Genomic DNA, 22,854 nt, shown 5'->3' on the forward strand with positions numbered 1-22,854 from the left:
GACATTGTCCTGCAACCTTCCTTTGGAAAATAAATCCCCTACAGCTTCAGAACACCCATTTACCTCTCTGCATGGACAGGAAGTTAGACAAAATGTGGTTAAAATGTAGTTTTGTCATGTTTTCCTAACTAAAGCTATTATAGGCTGGACAAAGCCTTGGTTTGAGGTACTGTGCTCTGCTATTGGTACGGTTTACATGTCTAATCTGGAGTCACGTATATCTACCCAGCAAATAAGACTCTCACAAGGGAGCCAGGCTTGAGCTCTGTGTGTTCTGCCAATATTGTTCAAGTAGATTATTTTCTGTAAATCCACTGAAGCCTGTTGTATTACAGACGAGAATCCTATTCATATGGGGCTTACGCAGTTTACACTAGCTTACACTGTTGAAGTCAATAACTAGGAAGAGGAAATGTATAGAGCTGCATCTCCTCCTTTAGGTCACCTGGCATGGCGAGGGGAATGACATACTGTACTCTACTGTACAGCTCCCGCGCCAGTTACTCAGGGCTGTTTGCCTCAACTCCTCTGCCTTCTGCGACTTCACATGTTCCACAAGCATTTCATCTGTGTCAAAACAACGGTACACAGTACAGTCCTGAGTTTAATAATGGGATTCCATACCGTTGTGTGTAGCAATGTTGGAATTCAGGCATGACTCTTCAGAGCCTCACTATTCAGCCCCCACAGTCCTGCTGAAACCTCACACCCACCCCAGTACATCCTCTCTTTTGATCATAGCGTAATACATTTTTAATGAGCTTGTTACACCACCCTGAATGAAGAACTGGATTAGTGATAGCACTGCATGTGTATTTTTTTTGCATTTCAGTGTTTTCTTTTACTGCTCTTTCAAATCCTCCTCAGACTTCATTCTCCTCTTTGTCCTTCCCTCGGTTTGGTTCTCTCTCACTGCAGGCCATGTGTGATATGTGTGAGGGATGTGAGGAGAGACAGTTACATTCTATGTTTATACTAGCCAAAGCCGGGCTCATCCTTTTCTTGACCCTGTAACTGGCTGGAGGCCTCCCAGGGATCGAGAGAAAAGTTTTGAAGAGTTGACACAGAGAATCAGACCTAAAGGGACGTGGGTGGGAGAGGGAGAGGGGAGAGAGACATTGCGAGTTGTTCACAGGGGCCTAGTTCTGAGACAGTACTACTGCAGTCCATCAACCCGGTGCTGAGTTAAGGGTCTCACTGGAGACCCTCCTGGATCTCAACTCCGTTTCCGTCCTTTTGGCTGATGGAGGACATTAGACACCCTGACCCTGACCCTCCTCCACAGACCCTCACCCACCACCTTCTCCCCCTTCGCTGTCATGCCGTGAACCGTCACCCTACACACCTGGGTTGCTGCATCCATAGCAGAAATCCAACAGGGGCTGACAGATGGTACACCATGTCCACATGTGATCGTCATCATGGACCTCATTTCCCAGGAGCATTGTTGTGGATGTCTGCGGCCTGGGTGCCTTGTGACAGATATGGAGAACAATACTGAGGCTGCATGTGTCAGACTGACTTTCAGCCAGTGGCCTGTCTGATGCACGACGCATTATATTGACTTTGACGCCTCAGTGCTGTGCTGCCTACAGATTTTCAGAGTTTGCTCCTGCATATTGACTTGATATATTGGGGTGTTAAACCTCATTCTGCCTCTCCTCCTTCCTTCTTTGTTCCCTCTGCTGTTTTTTTCTGTCCGTCACTCCGTCATGTCTCTGCCTCTCTCTCCGTGCCTCTCCATCTGTCCTCCTCCTCTCTGTCCGTGTTTCGCTGCTGTACTGTAAGAAGAAAATGAAAAAGGATGTGCAAACATGGGGGATGGCGCCTGCAGTATTCATATTCCGGCCCAGCCCGCTCCTCCTCTCCATCTCCCCTCACCTGCATTGATCCTCTCCCAGTGCCCCCCCGCTCAGGATTAGACTTAAATGAGAAACGGATTGTTTCCTTTATTCGCTTATTTCAAAGAGTAATGGAGTTAATCTGTCTTCTCCTCCGTCTCCGGAGGAGGGAAAGACAAGGCGTCAGGAAGGAAAGATTGAATCCCAGTGTTAAAGGCAGAAATGTCAACGCGTCTTTAATGACAGTCAGCTTGACATTTCCCCAGCAACGTTTTCATCGAAAACACTCTTCCTGGGTTTTGATTATTTTCCTGCTACACTGTGGAAAAGAGGCCATGTTCTATCAGTCTGTTACAATAGGCAATGTTGTAGTGAGCATTCTGTTGAATAGTGAATATGTTGGCCTGTGATATTTTACATTATGTGATTAATAGAGCAGTTTCAATTATGCTAACTAATAAAATATACACTTACAGTTTATGGAGTATAAGAAAATATTATGTAAGTTTTAGAAACAGTTTGAGTGAACAAATAAATAAGTAGAATGTGTGAGGTAAAATAGTATGCCAATAACCTTAGACAAGCAAGGAATATCATAATGCTCAGTGACTTGAGAGGTAAGTATTATGTTGTCTTTTCACATCTGACAACCTTGCAAATTTTCCTCCCGTATATGCGAGAATTTGCTTAGTCTTTCTGAACAGTAACCATGCCAACGCAGCAATCGTGTCTAATGGATTTCTGCATGCGCTTCTTGCTGAACACGTGAATCGTTATGGAAGGAATAAAGGCAAGGGGAGTGCAAGAAGGCTTTTGCTCTTTTTAAATGTCAATTTGAGCTTTTAACCAAATGGATTGGACAAACTGCTTGGTATTTTGCAGCTGTCTTGGTAGTATATCACTATTGTAACAGTGGACCTACAGAATAGTTTTGCAGTTATGGGGAATTTATTTACTCATTTATATTTATTTATTTTTTGTTAAGAATTTGATTAGATTTGTTTTGGTCGAGGTTTATTGTTTTGCATCTGGGTTCATAGCAGGGAGGTGGAACATATAGATGTTGTGGATGACCATAGAATACTGATGAGATCAGAGTGTAAACACACTCTCCTTCAGGCAGATATTCTTCCACCTGAACCAACAGATGAGTGGATTAGGAGAGTTTGCTTTACCTGGAAGCTCAGCTGTCTGGTTAATTAGAGTCAGGTACGGTATGTTGCCTGCAAGAGGAGACTCGTGATGGTAATGGAGAGAGTACACTTCAGCTGTAAAAGTTCTCCTCTGGCATCCATCAAATAGCCCAGGCGTAGTCTTGCAGTAATTTTGGCTCAATAGCCTGAAAGCCATCGGCTCTTTAACCCTGCAATCAGGAGAAAAACTAAGTGAGTAACTCAGTCCTGGCAGTCAACCCTCTGACACAACATTGGATTATTTCCTTGTTACTTATTCCCCTCTTTGAGCGTCTGATAGCATTCTGGAGAGATTGTGCTGAGTTGTGCTGACCAAGCCAGAAAGGCCTGTGCTGCAGGACATGAGGCCTGGTCTCTGGGTCTGGGGTGGCTGGATCGATGTGGTGTCACTACCTTGGCCTGGGGGACCAGCTGCCACCATCCCTCATACTGGATGTCCTCATCTAGCTCCCTGTCACCTCTAAGCTGGCTGTGGTGGGGGGAAGATTTATGCAGGCCCAGACATGCTACAGTACACCAGCTGTGCTGTATGTGGACTCAGCCAGGACACTGGGTGGTTTGCTTTGGTTTTTAGTTTGTACTGATTGGCGTAGGATTGTCTTCCACGAAAATTGATGTGGGATACTGTAGCATTATGGGTTTGATTGTTTAGAGCCATATCAAAACTGCACAGCAAGACATACACACCTTCAAATAGACACAAACAGCAGCTCATTGTTGCTGGTAGGATAAGGCACTTACTATTTACCACTCGATAACCTGAAGGATCTGATCCACTCAAGGTCACGAGTGAAATATTATCAGTTAATGAGAAATACAGAAATATCTCCAGAGAGTGAAAGAGAGATAGCGAGAGGGTGAGGGTAAACATGCACACAAAGACGCCAACATTTGACCTTTAGAGGGCTGTCTGTCCTGTGGAGGCTTGTTCTGTGGTGATAAGAATAATGGTTTTGGCGCCATGACCCAGGGAGACCTGGCTCCTGTTGCTGGGCTGGGGATAGGTGACCAGCAGCACAGATACAAAAATACAGCCTGCTTCAACTCCTCAATCCATCAGGAGAAGACAAAGACTAAGATGTACACCAATGCAGGGACGCAAGCCATTAAGACAGGACTGATGATTATATACCTGAAAGCAGTGTGTGTGTCTCTGTGTGTGTGTGTGTATGTGTGTGTGTGTGTGTAGTAGTTTGGAGTGGTTTGGGGTTTGGGGTGGCTGTAGTATTTTTGGTTGAAACAGACTGTCATTGTGGTAGTGAAAACTCCTGTGTGTATTCAGCGAGATGGCCTACTGAGTTAGACTGGTATCATCAGAAGGACCTTGTTGGAGATGAGCTGTGTAGTATTTCCTTGATCTATTTGATCATTAAATCCATCCACTTTAATTTGAAGTTAAAGTACATCTTCACTTGACACCAAACGACTTTTAGAAGAGAGCCTTGTTGAAATTCACTTAGTTAGTCTGTGATCTCAACACGTCAGAGAGAGAGAGGAATCAAATACTTCTAAGAGACTAAAACTCCAGGTGATATTAGATAATATTAGCAATTAATTGATTTTCTTGAACATAGTGATTCCTTCATTTTCAGTTCACTGTCCTCCATGTCATTTTACATCTGGTTCAAGGTATGACATTTCTGAATTCGTATGTAAACATGAATCTGGTTTTAGATGATAGAGGCATTCATTAGTGTGTGTGGTGTGTGTATGTGCGGTATTTGTGTGTTGGTGGGTAGAATCTGCAGGATACAGTTTTTTTGTTCATCCTTAAGGCACAGGAAAGACTCTCAATGTAAAATTACTTTATTGAGTAATGATCGGTGAGCATCGATCCCTGTTTTTTACTGACTCAATAACACTGGTTACAGAAGCAATTATGCCTATAATTACAACATCAGTATGCAGTTTGTAACAACATCGTGGTATGCTCTCTAGATTAGTTCATTGTAGATGAATGGCTGCCTGCAGGCTTGGCAGAATCCATAGAACCCCAGACGTTACTGTTGATGATAATGAGAGCAATATTCTGGTATGAGACATCAATGGAATAACCTTTAGTGTGGCCATCAAGATTGAAACTTGCCCACGAGAATAACTAAAGGACGTGTTTCTGAGGGCACTGTTTCTTCCACTGCAATAGTGTCCTGCCTTCTCCAGATCAGATTCCACTCTGAAGAGTGATGGAAGGCAAACTGATACAGCTCCCTTTTGATGCCACAAAACCAGTTACATTCCAAGACAAAAACCAACCAACCCCCCCTCCAAGAAAACAAAAAACAAGGCAGTAATTACAGAGAGATGTCAAACACAAGTACTCCATTTTCTGCGCCTGACTTCCTAGATGGCCTTGATCTCCTCCAGGGCAGAATACAGATGAGCGTGTCCCCCGGTCCAGAGGCTGGAGACTAATGGCTGGCCCGGCCCTATCTCTGGCCCTAGGGGGCTCGGAGAGGAGAGAGGATTAAAGAGTGAGGGATGAGAGGGAGGGATAATGAAGGAGATCTGTCTTAAGTCTAATCACTGATGTTTTTAGACATGATCTGGCCTAGAGAGACGGGCCTGCCTGGAGACTCCCCTCACCCAGCTGAGCAGGATTGATCTGTCAAGACTTGTTCTCAAATGCTCTGGAGACTGAAGCAGTCATATCGAGCAAACACCCCAGGATCTCCATCCTTTACTCTTGTGATTGTTTAGATGTTTTGGGTCACTGTGTGTAGAACAACCGATTCTGTTTTCGTGTACCCTCCTGATGGTTGAACGCGTCCCTGGCTGTTACGTAAACTGAACTCCTTGTGCTGGCAACACAACATGATGTCAGGTTGTTATTCTATGTAAAATGTTTCCACTTTGTGAAAATGTTGGCTTACTTTAAATGAATATTTGTAAATTGGAAAATACCATAGATAGTTTGTTGCTCACTAAGTGTGTATTTGTAATGCTAATTACTCTAATTGTAGGGAATCAAATCATGATGTCGTACACAACAACTAAACAATCACAAGGGATGCCTGGGGAAAGCACTTTTATGTTAATAATGAGACAAAAAAATGAGAGAGTGAGAGAGAGACTAAGAGAGAAATTGAGAGAGAAACAAAGAGACGATAAAAGAAAATATAGCAGAGATTGGAGATTAAAAGCTAATAACCTTCTAAACAAATTCCCCATCTGCCTTTTGGAAGGAACAGAGTAGAAGCTTTGTCTTTCAGTAGGCTATTTATTAAGGCCTCTCTCCAGGGTTATCATGTGTGGCTAAAAATATCCTGTGAGGAAGTACTCTTGCAATGAGAACAGAAGAAGGACTAACTATACTGTATCTAGTGCAGCCATAGGATGAACTGTTGCCTTCCTGTATAGGTTGTGCTTTTGGTTTAAAATGGTTGGTTTAAAATTCTGATCATGGTATATATTTTGAGCAATCCTTTGATACATGTTTCACCCGTGTATCGTCCATAGATCTACCTACTTTATATCTACCATAGAAAGATAAATGTTGCTCTACAAAGCACTTTATTATCTTTATCGCCTGTTGTGGAATCAAGATTGTCAACTCTATTGGTTGATTGCAGGGGTCAGTGATTGTGTCTGCACGACTAATACCTCCCAACTGATATCCCCCTGACCACTGTACCAGTCGCCTACATACACAGTTATGTTGTAATTTGCCTCATCTGTGGTTGTACCACCAAGCTTGGGGCTGTGTGAAATGATGATATTGTAGGGTGAGATAACAGACAGGATGTAGCCTTGAGGCCATTCCATGCTCAGACTCCTTAAAAAGATATTTCTGTGAGAAGGCAGGCCCATCTCCACCGAAGCTGAATGCCGGAAGAACCTGGCAGGGAAGGTCTGTAGAGTAAGAAGTAGATGAAAGGAGGGGAATTTTGTTTGACATGTTTGTCCACTTTGTGGCACGTCTGAGGGGAGAGCTTCGTGATACTACAACTCGCGCTAATCAGGAATCCGTTAGATGATGTTTCACCGACTCGTTTGCATCCACTTCTGAGGAGCAGCAACACGATTTGAAAATTGAGACAGAGTCTTCTCAGCACAATAAGCAATTAGGCATGAGTTCCTGAATAACACCTCTGTTACAGCGTGTGTTGGATTTGAACGGAGTGTAACAATAGATGTGATGGAACATCTGTCAGGGCTTGATGTGCCGTAGCGGAGGGCATAGTATAGTTCAAAGTATCATTGTTAGTCTGGTGTTAGTCTGTATTTCTCCATACAGATAATGAGATGAAGGTAGCCTTTCGTAGGTGGTGTCTGTGTATCCTCAGGGGCTGATCATTTGACACCAAGAGATGACTTTCTGAAGAGGGCCCTGTAGACACGCTGGTGCCCCCTAGTTGTGGTTTTCTCCAAAGAGACAATAGAACTGCTCCCACACTCAGTCATAGACAGACACACAAACACACACGCAGACAGAAAGAAAACACACACACACATGCACACAGATAAACACCTCCTGGGCTGAATGGAGGTGTATTAATCACACTGACGCCTCGCACTGTGATCTGTGACCCAGCCTTTTAATTGCATCCGCTCTGCTTTGCTCCTGCACTTCTTCTTTATCTGCTCTCCTCCCTCTCTCTCCTGCCTGAGTTTCCTGCAGTCGTGCCCGTGAGAGGGTACTAATGCAGAGATAAGGGAGGAGTGGAGAGCTGCACAGTTTTTACTACTCTCCCCCAGGGCCACTGATAGGACAGGCCAAACTGACACTTGTCTCTGGAGACTTAACTTTTCACTCGAGTCACTAGAACACATGGATGTCAGTGTGGTAGGATGATGCCACGGGAACCTTCTAGATTAAGAAGTACGGTGCAATTTTGAAACCATGAAAACCACCTTTGATTTTCCAATGCCGAAAGTCTTGCTTTGCAAAACTTGTGGCACGGTGTAACCTCCTACACCAGCCTACAAAGGTGCTGTTGACAGCAAGATGTGCTTATTCAGGGTTTGTGCCACCTGGAGACAGACAGAGGAGCTAAGAGTGTGACAGCACACTAACGATGTGACAAGGTCTTGTTCAGCCAGCAAGTGCTCCGGTCACAGATAACAAGCCTTCATTGTTAAAGTGAAACATGAGCACTGATGCACACAAATGTAGACAGACAGCACTTTATATATCCCCCTGAACTCACATACACAATACACCCCCTCAAACAGGCATGTCCTGAACCTGGTGTGTGTTTTGAAACGTGCACACTGTGACACAAACATACGTCTTGAGTCATTTCTGTTTATCAGACTTACAAATGGGATCCAGTAAATCCAAACTGATTATGGATTTTTATATCCCACCAAACTTAAGTTAGTGAGTAAGTTATACTACGCTATATTTGCCTTTACCCACTCATTAAACATCAGGTTTTGAATTTAGAGTTATGGTCTACATGCCCACCCAATCCCACTAAACCAACCATGTTCTCTTCACAGCAGTCTGGTTTAGTGGACGGCATGATCTGTACCGCTCTTTCCCTCCCTCTCCCCCATGCTCAGCCCAAGTAAATCACTGTTATTTGCAAATTGAGGGGGTGGTGTTGATTGGCCTGTTGGGTTGAGGGAAGCGGTGGGGTGGCAGACAGAATGCTTACTTAGCGCCGCACCACCGCGGAGATAAATACAGCCCAAACAAAAAGAGCACAATGTCCATTGTGGCCCGTTTTCATGGGATTTATCACTACCTGATTTCTCCCGGAGCCTGATTGGCTGGACCTGAAGTCTCGTCTGCATCTCTCACCATGGCTGAGCTGCTACTGCCGTCCATGCTGTGTGTCTTACAAGCTGAGAGGGGCAGGAAGGGGATTTCACCATGCCTCTGCAGGACAGAGGGGCCTGTAAAGACTCCTCTGGGGGAGATGGGAATGACCTGGCAGTGGGAGTGTGAGGGTGTGAAGAGGGAGGCTGATATGAGGCCAGACCAGACACACCAGTAGTAGCTGTGCTGGCCGATGGTCTGTGACTGACCTGTTTTCCTTCCAGCCTCTCTGAGGGCCACCAGCAATCTGTCTGTGTGGAGCAATGGAACATACGGTTAAAGATAAGAGGGGAGAGGGAAAACAGAGGGAGGAGAGGGAGAAAAGTAGAAGAAAGAGGGATATAAATTGTGGAGAGAAGGATGGAGAATCTGAGGAAAGTGCTGTAAACAGATATAGAACAAGTGGCATAAAGGGAGTTACTCACCACAGCAGCAGTCTGAGTTATGGTAGGATCTACTGTACCATCTACAGCAAGTACATCTGGGACCGTTTATACTGCATCCACGCCACTCTTGGAAATCAGCTGGAAAGCGTGGCCACTGGCACAAAACAGCTCGTCCCACCAAGCACAGCACTTTTTGTCCGGTCTTTCCCAAATCAGAAGCCCTGGGTTGATACCGCGGTCCGGGCCAAGCTTAGAGCCCGCACTGTCGCCTTTAACTCTGGGGACCCTGATGAGTACAGGAAGGCCAGATACAACCTTCTGAAGGCCATCAAAGCAGCGAAAAAGGCTTACAGTCCAGCTACCATGGCTCTGACCCCAGGCGCATGTGGAGTGGACTTAAAGCCATTACTGACTACTAACGGAGAGGCTACAATGAGACCCAGTCCTCTGTCCTACTGCCAGACGAGCTGAAATCCTTCTACGCTCGCTTTGAGAGATGAAATCATTCATCTGCTCCTCGCTGCCCCCCACCCTGGACCCTATGCAGTTTGCATACCGGTTCAACAGGTCTACAGACGATGCCATCGCTCTGACTATGCACACCGCTCTCTCCCACCTGGACAAGGGGAATACGTATGTGAGGATACTGTTCATTGACTACAGCTCAGCATTCAACACCATCATCCCCTCCAGACTGGTCTCCAAGCTTGTGGACCTGGGACTAAGCACCTCCCTCTGCAAGTGGATCTTCCACTTACTGACAGGGAGGCCACAGGTGGTGAGAATCGCACCTCATCTGTACTGATCACCAACACAGGCACCCCCCAGGGCTGTGTGCTCAGCCCTCTCCTGTTCTCCTTGTTCACTCACGACTGTGCGGCAACGCACAGCTCCAACCTCCTTGTTAAGTTTGCTGATGACACAACCATCGTGGGCCTCATCTCTGACAGTGACAAGTCAGCCTACAGACAGGAGGTTGACACCCTGACATCATAGTGTCAGGACAATAACTTCACTCTCAACATCAGCAAGACCAAGGAGATGATTGTGGACTATAGGAGGCAGCAGGAGGAGGAGCATGCACCCCTACTCATCAATGGATCTGAAGTGGAGAAGGTCAGCTGCTTCAAGTTCCTCGGGGTGAACATCAGCAACAACCTCACCTGGTCTGTTCACACGGACAAGGTGGTCTTCTTCCTGAGGAGACTGAAGAAGTTTGGTATGGACTCAGTCATCCTCACTAACTTTTACAGATGCACTATAGAGAACATTCTGACTGGTTGTATAACAGTGTGGTATGGGAGCTGCACAGACAGGGACCGCAAGACCCTACGAAGTGTGGTCCGTTCTGCTGAGTTCATCATCGGCAGGAAGCTCCCAGCCCTACAGGACACCTACCACACACGTTGCCTAAGGAAAGCTGGCAGGATTCTAAGAGACTGTTCCCACCCATCCTTCAGTCTCTCTACCCCGTTGCCTTCTGGCAGGCGTTACCGCAGGCGTTACCGCAGCATCCGGTCACGCACACGCAGACTGGACAACAGTTTCCACCCAAGGGCCATTAGGCTTCTGAATGGACACTGATATGGACATTGATTTACTGCACAATAGTAGTCACTTATACACTGTCACTTTCAGCTACTGGTTGCACTATCAGTAACATTGCACTACTGTACCTCACTGTACCTCGCCACCAAGCTCCTGTATGGTCATTGACATAGTCACTGATCTGCAATTTTGCACTGTTGTACTGTACTTCATTTAGGTTAGAATAGGTTATAGGGTTGAAATAGGTTTATGTGCATTTAGGGTTAGTATAGTGTGTTATTTATTGTTATCTGTAATTTAGGAAGTTTTAGTATTCGGGTTAGTAAAGTCGATTATTTATTGCTATTTGTATATTTAGGAAGTTTAACTTATTTAAGCTCAGAATAGATGTAAATTATGTTCTGTGTACTTATATGTTATGTTATGCTTGGTGCTTGCATTGTCTTGTCTTAAGAATTTCAGTGCCCAGTCTGAACTTGTGTTGTTCTGTGTACCTGACAAATAAAAGACTTGAACTTGGAACTTGAATACTTACTTTTATTAGTGGTGACAGCATTTGAGGCTGGGGCTGGGGCTGGGGCTGGTAGAGGTGGATGTCATGGATGCCGGCCCCCTCTCTCTTGCCCTTCCTTTGTGTTGCGTTGGCTGCTCTGTCTGACAGAATGTGCCAGTACAAGCACACGGAGCAATGGAGCAGAATGACACAGCGCCCAAAGCAGCAGACCTCCATACTTTGCCAAACATCCTAGCAGTGTATGGTTCACACACACACACACACACACACACACACACACACACACACACACACACACACACACACACACATACAGTACGGTATGGTGGTATTGAAGATTTCTGTTCTCCAAAATCCCACACACAAGCAAAGCCTGCTAAGACAAACCATGGAGAGAGACCCAACCGTGGCCTCTTACTCCTAGTCAAATACTAACCAGCACGGTGCCGCATACAGTACCTTAAGGGTGTGCCTGTACATCAGTGAGGCTTTACCCCCTCCACTCCTCTCCTATTTAACCAGCAAGACCCAGATAAACAGGTGAGGTGATAAAGTGAGGCAAGAAGCAGCATTGATTGAACCTAGGGGGGCCAGGGGTTTTAATAAGGGCTGCTTGGACGGATGGAAAGTGGCTTGCTTTACTCACCTTCAGGGCCGTCCACTGAGAAAACAAACACTTGAGCTCTGAGTCCTGTCTTCATTCATCCGGGGGAGGAACTGAGGGGGAGGATTTAGAGCACACCTGGCAGCAGCTCAATTCACACCTTGGCTTGACTTGCCGTTAACACCTCCACACTCTGACACACCATCTTTCTTTCTCTCACACACTCTTCCACTAGCTCCCTCGCTTTCTCTCTTTCACTCTGTCTCTCCCATTATCTTTCTCTCTCTCTCTCTCTCTCTCTCTCTCTCTCTCTCTCTCTCTCTCTCTCTCTCTCTCTCTCTCTCTGTCTCTCTCTCTCTGTCTCTCTCTCTGTCTCTCTCTCTCACACACCCACACACACACACTCTCCATCTCTCGCCCTTTTACACTGTCTGTTCAAGGTGGGAATTTTACGCCTTCATGCCGCCTTTCAGTTTGGTATAAAAGGTACAAACACAGAATGTGGGGTCATTGTTGTACTAGCATTAAGCCACCAGTGGAGGTAGTGACAGAGAATTGAAGTCTGTGTACAAACGAGATCCAGCAAGGCAAGACTACACACACTAGATGCCGATGCCGTGCTCTGATGGCGGAACACCAGCATGCTAACTAAAGTCCCCGCAAGGAGGCATTCTGCTGGCTTTCAGTGTTTTTTTGTAAACAAGCAAAGCTCAGAATAACGAGGGGTCTTCTCTATGGTAATATTACAGGATCTATGTTTTAAAAGTTCTATTGTTACTATAGTTCAATCTGTTCTCTCTAGTACACACACAAACTTTTTAAATCATCTGTCTTTAATCTCTCTCTCTAACACAAAAGATTTCCATCTCTCTCTGTCTTTCTCACTGTTACTCATACTCTCTTCTCACCACCACAGGCAACAACATCAAGTAGATGCTTCAAATCCAAGGATACTGTATGAAGGGGTTGTAGTGTGCTTCCAAAAGACCATGGCAAACAGCATAAACTAAGAGTGTCTGGAACATGGTATTACTGGTTGACTAGTCCTCCCTGAGGAGTGGCAGGGACCATGCTGGAACACAGGGCCTGGGAACTGGCCCAACAACCTCCAAGGGATTCACAGGACGTCACAACACCATGGCACATGACCTGGCAAGGCCTTGTGGGTTCCCATGCCAACCACTTTCCTGTCACCAGGATGTGTAGGAGAGCAAGAGAGCATGAATACAGAGATGGCCTCTGAGCATATGCACACACACACACACAGCCTTATAGCCTTGCTTTGCAACCCCCACTATGAATGACCAGCCAAAGTGACAACAATAACTGTTCAGTTAAAGCTAATTGTCTTGTCTGTTAGTCATTTACATTTACATAATATGCATATATTCTTTCAATTGACACTGTCTGGTGTCCTTGGACAACTAAATCAGATCTTGGTTGCAGTGAAATTACCAACTGTGAGCATAATTATGTCCTAATTGAACTTTTCTACATGAAAACAAGAAAACATGGCAAGAGTAAAACAAATTATTATTGGTTATAAAGTTATCCATGACACATGCAGTGTTCTGCTGATCACTGAACCAGAGATAAAACTGTTTGTTGAATGGCAACATTGTTCAAATTATGTTTGGCATTTCTTCATTACTTGCAATTGAAGTTGAAACATCAACCTAATTTGTGCAATGTGTGCCCCAGTAGTGGAGAAGATCTCTTGCTTTATTAGTCTGTTGTTCTTTGCATCATTTGACAAGAAGCTTGGCTTGATAAAAAGCGTGTTGTGCAGAATTCTTGCAGACGGATTTTGAAAAATGGCATCAGCAAGGCTCATAACGGGTTGTTTGTTCCCCAGGTGATTTATGAAATCAATTTGTCTTATTATCAGCTCAAAGAGTGTGAATGACAGATAAGATCATTTCAGAGACTTTTTAACTGGCAGGATGTGTGTTGAGTTTTGTGTACCGCTCATCTGGTGGATGACTACCTTGATTTTTCCTCCAACATATCCAGGTTTCAGATGTAGTGGTTCCGATTGATTAGGATTAGATTGTCTCTCCATTTGGTACCAGTAGTGAGTCCTCACTAAACAGTCCTGGGGTTCTGGAAGCTTCCCTCTGGTGCCAGTAATGGTGCCATCTGCTAACTAAAGATGTCTAGTTGTGTATCAGTCCCTGTGCTCTGGAGGACATGTTCCCTGATGTTTACACTTCCTCCATGTCTGACAAGACCCTGTCCCCATGACAGAGGCTGACTCTCATTATCTGAAGGATGGCTGATGGTGCTATGAATGGAATCGTTCTTGACCGCTTTAGTTGTTCACGGCAACCACCTGTGTGTCATGCAGACGGTGGAGCTGTACTGTTTATGAGAGGTGTGCATAGCTCTTCCATGACATCACTCTCCAACACCCCCCCCCCCCACACACACACACACACACATTCCCCCCTTCTCTCTCTCTCTCTGCCTGTCAACTTTGATCATGAGGGATGCAGGACGTCTTCCAAAAGCCAATGCTGGTCTTTTGGAGCGGAAAGACCCCAGTCAGCCACAACACTCCCCTGTCCTCGGTACCCCTCACACCCTCTCAGAGCAGCAGAGTGGAGAATGGGACAGACATTCCTCACATTGTTCTATGTGTGTCTCTCCCATTGTCTCAGTCAGGCGGAAGCCCTGAAATGTCACTTAAGATTGTGTTCTGTGTGCAGGGTAGGATTCGGAAGGGGAAACTTGATTGAGAAAGATAAAGAGTTTCACAGTCTACTGAGTTAAAGGGGTCTTTCTGCATGCCTTCCCTTGAGAATGCAATAAATTGAGATATTGTCATGCTGCTATTTTCAAAAACAGATCCCTTGTGCAGCTCTTTTATACTGTAGCCTTGAAGGTTAATCAGAGAATGGATGTAGCATTAAAATGGTGGAAAATGCAAGCTAGTTCTATGCTGTGCAGATGCTCTACAGATGTCTAACCTCATAACTTAAATGTCAACTCTGTCTCTCTCTCTCTCTCTCTCTCTCTCTCTCTCTCTCTCTCTCTCTCTCTCTCTCTCTCTCTCTCTCTCTCTCTCTCTCTCTCTCTCTGTAGTGAAATTCATGGATTGCCAACAAAACAAAGAGGTGGGCTTTGTGAGCAGTGACCCAAACTTCGGCGTTCGTCCTGATGGCTCAGTGTATGCTGAGCAGGAGGTGGCCAACCTGTCAGAACCGGTCCAATTCATGGTCACCGCGAGGGCTGTTCACGACCCCCACATCTGGGAGACCACCGTAAAACTGGCCCTGGCAGGACACCCCCCCTCCTTACTCATGAGTCAGGTAAGGTGATGATGACACAACATCATTGCATGTGCAACGTTATAAAATGTTCTGCTTTGGAATGTATACCTCCATTGAGATGAGCTTCAGGAACTGTCTGGTGGCAGGCAGGTGGTATTTTGAAGGATAAGGCTCACCCCGCAAACCATCTCTTCTCCCTGCTGCCCTCTGGCAGACGCTAGCAGGCCACCACAGCCCGCACCTCCAGACTGCAGAACAGTTTCATCCCCAGGGCCATCACAGAACTAAATACCCACACAACCCTCCTACCCTCCACCCAGCACAACTATTTATGTTTTTAAATTATTCATGTGTGAGTGAGTGCGTGCGTGCGTGCAAGCATCGTGGTTGAAGGGTGTATGTGGAGGAAAGCATTGTTTTTTTTGTGGTTGCACAAGCAAATGTCATTGAGTATCTAATGCATAATGACAAATAAAGCCTATTCTATTCTATTCTAATAACGCAGGTATGCGTTCACTCTTTTACACAATTTGGAAAGCATTGAATAGGATATGGTGGTCTCCCAGAAATAATTTTCCCCCTGAAATAACATATGGATGGATTAAGCCCCACTCCTATATATGTAGCTACAGTAATCATTTACTAAAGTCTGAAAAGACCGAGAGCCATTGCAGAAGTGGGAATACAGGTCTGCCCACTCCTAACAGCACAATAATAGAGTGCATAGAATAATTGACATTGATTGAGTTAATGTTCCACTCTGGCGGAGGAAGGCGAGAACCAGGTGATGCAGTAGAAGTATATAATTATGTTCCCCACACTGCTGTAACAAGAGACATTCAATAATAGAAAAAAAAAAAAATTGTGTTCCGGCAATCAAATGGAAATTTGAAAACAAGTTGTAAAAAACGTGTCAAAAATTTTTACTTGGCACTTACGCTTTGTACTTTTTCAATATTTTTGCTGCAGATATGAATAATGTTGGTCCCCAGGTAATATCAGCGTGGAATATTTTCCCTGTAAAAGTTGGAATAAGTTATAGGAATTGTTTCATTAAGCATGTAACCTTGAAAATTATGGAAATGTGCAGTTTAAGATAACGTGTACAAACTGCTATGTTTTAAGAAAAATCATGTCATGCTCTTCAGAAATAGTAAGAAAGGGCTTCAGCAGCCAGAGGCAATGCTCCTGATTAAGCCACGCCTCTCCCGGTGTCCGGCTGGCCGCGCCTTTCCCAGTGTTCGGCTGGCCACGCCTCTCCCAGTGTCCGGCTGGCCACGCCTCTCCCAGTGTTCGGCTGGCCACGCCTCTCCCAGTGTCTGGCTGGCCACGCCCCCAGTGTGATCCTGTGCGTTTGTGGTTGTGGATCAGGATCCAGGGGGGACCGTGATGTCCTTCCCAATGGCACTGAAGTGTTCCCTCTGCCAGGGTGACGCACAATGACAAACAGCACTGCAGACAGCAGGAGACTCAGGGGACGGAGAGCCATGACCTTCAGCTGCCCTGTCCTCTCCACCTGACACCCTCCTTCCAGTATTCCTGCATACCACTATCCCTTCTTTTCTCTTTCTACCCCTCTTCCTAACCTGGGGTCTACAGCATAGACCACATCAGCAGCAGTGCAGCTGCATTTTGGGAGAGGATTTGCTCTAGAATGCTCCGTTTAATGATAATGATCTCTCCTAATCTTTTAAACACGTTCCCTATTATGTACATAAACAAAAAAGTCAGCTGTTGTAGTTTGAGTTAGACTCTTATCAGAAAATCAATATGATTTAAAGGGAGAGGAGTTCAGTAATCACATTAGCCTCACCACAGTTGAACCCAATGTAATGAAGGCCCCTACAACATAGCCTGTTAGGATGGGCTGTATACCATGCAGAGATACACTCCTTCCAAAGAGATTAACAGATAAACAGCTCAATTACAAGGCCATTTTGCGTATCGACTTTCAAACTGTTCTCTGATATGTATACAGAGATTCATTGCTCACTCATTATGACATTCCATTAATTGAAGGCTTGGTTGATGTCCTCTCAGACGAATTGCTCTCAAAACTGGGGTAATATTGTTATGATCTCTGCAATGTGCGTATTGTTGCGCGTTTTCCTCAAAGATCCCACCTGGTACAGGATGAATGTCCTTGTCTGTCATCCTGACATTCCCCAGGTTTGTTCGTCTATGAGTCAGGAATAAAGTCACTTGGGCATTAAAGCCCCACAGGTTTATATTGACTCTAGCTATCAGGCCTCAGTCAGGTAGGGTAGCTGGGTATTTTTTTCTCTGTTTCTCTCTGCATTCCCTCTGCTGATTTCATGCCGCCTGACCTGCATTTTCCTCCAGCTTAGAGCCAACCACATCAGACATGCACCAGTAATCTGTAGCTTGTGGAACCGGTGTTGGGGCTTATTTGGTTTGCATTTATTCCCACCTCCCCAGACCGCTTCACCTGTTTGTGGTAGATTAGTGGGAAGACCAGGAGGATAGAGGGAGCTAGGACCCAGGGGTCCTCTGGTCAGTGGTTGGGCAGTACACAAGGTCAATATAGAGTTGTTTGAGCCAAATGTCCAATGAGAAAAATATGTTTTAGCATTCAGACAAAATTCTAAAGGATCTTTTAGATGTGAGATCTCATTTATGTTGTTTCGGTTTCCTTTCATCTCCGTTTAATCTGGGAAGAGAGCGCACTGATAACTACAGGCCCCTGCTCAGTGTTCATCTAAACCAGGTTGGGAGAAATGCACGCCTTCAAAGACAGGAACAGCAACACAAATATATGAAATGCTTTCAGTAATGAGTAAAAGAAATGAAAGGAAAGACATTGTGAAATGGAAATGCCCCTGTTCTGTAAGGACTTGCCGCCTGTTCATCAGAATGATAACCTCCAGATGTCAGCTCCAGGCCTGCAGGGCTGACTGATGCCCCAGCGACATGCAGCGTGGCTGGGAGGAGAGCAGCCAGCTGGCCTGCCTGCCAGCTCTGGGCCTGAGGACGAGGAGCCCCCAGGCGGATCTGGGACTGATTTCACACTGACTGCCTCCTGTTTACACACACACAGACACACACAGACACAGAGACACACAAACATGCATCACACATCCACAATCCACCTTTCAGGCAGCTTTTTTCCTTAGCTTTTTTTGCCTTTGTAATTGTTGCAATGTCTGTCACAGTGCCAGCTTCGCCAGGCTGTCATTTGCCATGCTGTTTGGAGAGGGAGTCACATGGTCTCTCTGCAGTGATATCATCCATGAGCAGACTCAGAATAAAGGCTCTCTCCCTGCTCCTCTCCCCGCTCTGTCCTGGCTGCTTGGCACACACGATGGAGGAATGTGGGCGGATGTCAGTGCCAGATGCATCCAACCCATTATCACCAGTCCTGATGTCTTGCATTTGTCAGCATACTCGAGCCCTGATAGCCAAGGAGAGCTTTATGACTGTTATTCAACAGATAGCTGTGTGATGGAGATTGGGTGTTTATCATACATTAGGAGGAACACATTGAGGAGCCACAATTGAATATTTAGGAGACGTTTTTTCTTTTTCTATTAGTGACTATTTTGTCCATATGTATAAGTGCTGGTATATTTACATGTTGTCAGTGCTTTGTTTGACAGCTGTTTGTGCTCTCCATTATCTGGGACCTCCCAATCTTCCTCTGTTTGTGATTTTGGTTGGCTGACACCCCCTACCCCTGCTAGACACACACAGTCACACACGAGCACGCACACACCCATACACACACCCACACTAATTCCACCTGCCACCCATGAAAGGACTGGCACCCTCCCATCTCGCCCCACTGCCCCAGCGCAGGTACCTGTGAGCGTTGTGGATGAGCGGTGTTGGAGCGAGAGTTATCTTATCTGGGCAACCCATCTGGTCCCTTATCCCTTACCTCCCCCTCTGTTCTCCACCCCCCCCCCTTCTCTCTCTTTCTCTCTCTCTCTCTCTTTCTCTCTCTCTCTCTCTCTCTTTCTGTCTCTCTCCCCCCTCTTCCCTCATCCACCCCCCCTCTTCACTCCTGTACCCCTCTATCCCCCTGTCTTTCCCTCTCCTCCCCTTTCTCCTCCCTCTCTCCCCCTCTTTCCCCTCTCTCCTTCTCTCTCACCTGCTCCTCCTCGCTGCTGCAGGACTACCACTGCAGCTACCGTGAGACTTGCAGCAACCCCTGTAGTTAAATCCACTAAGCTGAGAAATATAGAGGATGTTTTCCCAGGTTTAGCTTGCATCTGTCTTTCTCATCTGAAAAAACCCTTCAGCAGGGTTATTGATAGGCTGCCCATTCCGTGTGTGTATGTTTGTGTGCACATTTGTGTGTGAGTGTATGTTTGTGTCTGCGGGTGTTTGATTTCTTGAAGGCTTACAAGATGCGTAGATGTGTGTCTGTTTTTGGACTCACAGTGTGCAGGTTTAACAGAGGAATTTGGGCTTAACGTGACAGCAGTGTAGAGTATGTGCATGTCTGTGTGGGGGAGCAGAGGCAACAACAGGATTACAGGATTACACCAAGCAGCAGTGTCAGACATGGGCATGAAGAACACCTCCATGTGTGTATGGAGAGACCTAAACACTGCTCAGTGCACACATCATTTCAAATACCAGAAGAGAAAGTCACATTTTAATTTAAACTGCTTGCACTATCACATGGTCAAGCTTTTCTATCATTTTTAGGAGAGGTCAGACCAAACGATGTTCTACAAGTTAAAATTAGAACAATACAGACCAACAAGGGTTTTACTATTGTATCCCTTTTTATTTATTCTGCGTTCTCCTTTCATCCCCTGTCATGCTGAGAGTTACTGTCTTGGTAAACTAAGACCAGTGGATCTGGGCTGTAATCTCCCACTGCCTCTCACCAATCAGCAGGATCAAGGGGGGTTCCCACACCCTGTTCTGCCTCTCATTAAAGTGATATTTTATCAATGCGCCCTACCAAGATTTAATGTCACGGGGATCATCCCAGGAGCCAGCGCTGCTGTATGGCCCAGTCAGGAGTCCAGGCAGGGGACTGCCTGCTGTGGCAGGCTGGGGAGGCCTCTCATGGACATAGAAGCCATAAAGACATGGAAGTAGACCTCTGAGGACCATGCAGGCCAGCTGTGTCTCAGCATGTGTCTGCTGCTGAAAGCCAAGGCAGGGGCTACTGATGCCAAGGGACTTCTAGAAACGCATCACAACCATAAAGCCAGCATTGTGTTGAACCTTCCCTGTTGGATTACAGTTGGTTACCAGGCTTGTGCTCTGTATCTGCTTTTGTTAGATAGATGGATAGATGGCTCTACTGTACGACTCCCACTTGGTCTGAAACTCTGATGTATACTGTATTATCTATCTATATATAAATGTAGATATCTATATTGAGAGATATACTGATTTACTATCATTTCAAATAACTGTTTTGATCTGAAAATAAATGAATAATTTATAATATCAATATCTACTGATGGAGGTTATGATTGTGTCTCCGTGCAGGTTGGTGTGGAGGAGATGCTGTCAAAGGTGTGGGACTCCCAACCCAGAGTCATCAGGTTTCCACGGAAACATCCGAGGAGTTCTTCTGTCAACGGGCTGAGACGTCAAAAGCGAGACTGGGTCATCCCACCAATCAATGTCCCTGAAAACTCCAGAGGTCCCTTCCCCCAGATGCTTGTCAGAGTAAGTGACAGTTACTACGATCAGCACCACACACTGGAATCTTGTCCAACAATAAGCCGAATGAGACATGTTCAAGTTCAAGTTTCTCTGTTAACCTCCATTTGAAAACAAACGCAAGCTAGACAGACCCATATTTTCTTTCCAAGGGCCTCTAAAGGCAAGCTATTACGTACTGAGACTAGAGGCTGGAATAGAATGCACATTCTAGACAATCACTGTGGAGGCGACATCAGCACTCTTGTATTTTCTATCAAGTGACACCAGCAGGTGAAGAGGTATCCACTCATCTCAGATTGCAGGCATGATACCAAGTGGTTTGTCTGGAGATTTGAAACCTTTATATGACAAATAAACCAAATATAGAAAGCAGAAAAGGGAACATCAAACATGTTTCTGTAATTATTGTCTAACTCTTCCCTTTTACAAAGGCACATTCTCAATTTGACTCAGATTTCCCTATTGTCTGTAGGCTATGTAATTAGCTTCGGGTGTGTCCAGTCAGCCTGTAGCAAGCTTGCATGGATTACTAACAGGACAGTGTGGTGCGACCCTTTCATTTCTGCAGCTCTAGAAGAGCTGTGGTGTGACAGTGTGGATCTGAACTGTCCCGTCTCTTATCAGTCACCCAGACAGACGTCCATGCTGGGGACAGCTCTCACTGGGCCTCCACACATGCACACAGACACACTAGCAAACAAACAAACATACACACACACACACACACACACAGGTTTCTTCACGCCCATTTGTACAGCGCAGCTTACATTCCCGGATTACCGGAATCGCCTTTCACCAATGTGTCGGCAAGAGGGCAGATTTTCCACCAAAGCGACAAAACACTCACCCTCATAAACACACACACTGCAGGGCCACGGTGTGAGGGGAGGCGTGGAATTGTACCTCCCAGCAGGAGAAAAGGACCTTATTCTATCCTTTTTGCTCATGTGGGATGTTAGATTGCTGGATTTAGTAATACCACAGGAGTTGCTTTGAACTAGTGTATGTATGTGTGTATGTGTGTGTATGTGTATGTGTGTGCCGGCCTGTTTCTCTGCCACGGGAATATGATTCACGTCTCCTGGCCTCTCAAGATACTCCATTCTAGACCAGTGTATCGAGAAAAACTGGAAAAATCACAGAGGGATTTAGGTGTTCCTTGTATTTCCCTTGTCTAAGAAATGTCCACAGTTCATTCCAGAATGCACTACCTCTTCTGCTGAAGGAACACCGAGTATCTTGGGTTACATAGGTTTAGTTCAGAATTGATCAGGCCAGTACATGTCCTCATCATCATCATCTGTAAGCAGGTTGTGCACTACATTGAGCCAACGCTGTCTGGTTGCAGATCTAATGAGGTGGAAACAAAGACTATTCTGGTATTCCAAGTAAAGATGCCCCATTTTACATACAAAGGGAAAAATATCCCCATGTGACCAGCACAGTTCGGCATCCCCATGTGACCAGCACAGTTCGGCATCCCCATGTGACCAGCACAGTTCTACATCCCCATGTGACCAGCACAGTTCTGCATCCCATGTGACCAGCACAGTTCTACATCCCATGTGACCAGCACAGTTCTACATCCCATGTGACCAGCACAGTTCTACGTCACTGCAGGACAATTATGACATGTTCTAAAACTGGTTGTTCCCATCCTTGATTGTGATTGGCTATATCGCGTAGCGGAAGAATTACGGTTTATTATTAAACTATTTTGTTTCTAATTGTTTTTATTGATGAAACCATATCAAATATTTGTAGTAACAGTTTTAGAAAAGCAATAAGCCCCGCGAGTCCGTGGTTTACGCTGATTTTAGAACAGGTAAGGGGGTTTTCGGCACTCCGCTTCGCATCGTGCCTAACAACTCCCCTTACCTGTTCTAAAATCAGCGTAAACCACGGCCTCTTGGGGATTATTGCTTAATTCAATTCATTCACAAAATGTCAAGTTGTGTTGCTTTGACAACATTGACTATCCATTGTGCTCAAATCAAATTGACTTCAAGTAACTGTATTATTATTGAAATGAAAACAATATGTTGTACTAATATAATAAAATGAAGTATAAAAACAT

The 22,854-nt window shown here is 45.4% G+C and overlaps 1 protein-coding gene across 1 annotated transcript in view; it reads left to right on the plus strand.

Moving 5' to 3' along the window:
• The window catches only part of LOC146273030 (cadherin-4-like), a 122,299-nt gene that overhangs the window by 64,386 nt on the left and 35,059 nt on the right, over positions 1 to 22,854 (plus strand). The window contains exons 4-5 of the mRNA XM_084705349.1: positions 14,935 to 15,161; positions 20,598 to 20,780. Of these exons, the coding sequence (XP_084561475.1) occupies positions 14,935 to 15,161; positions 20,598 to 20,780 (410 nt within the window). The remainder of the gene's footprint in view (positions 1 to 14,934; positions 15,162 to 20,597; positions 20,781 to 22,854) is intronic.

This window comes from Hypomesus nipponensis, chromosome 9, assembly GCF_054491055.1.
Source record: "Hypomesus nipponensis isolate SF chromosome 9, ASM5449105v1, whole genome shotgun sequence".
NCBI classification, from domain to species: domain Eukaryota; kingdom Metazoa; phylum Chordata; class Actinopteri; order Osmeriformes; family Osmeridae; genus Hypomesus; species Hypomesus nipponensis.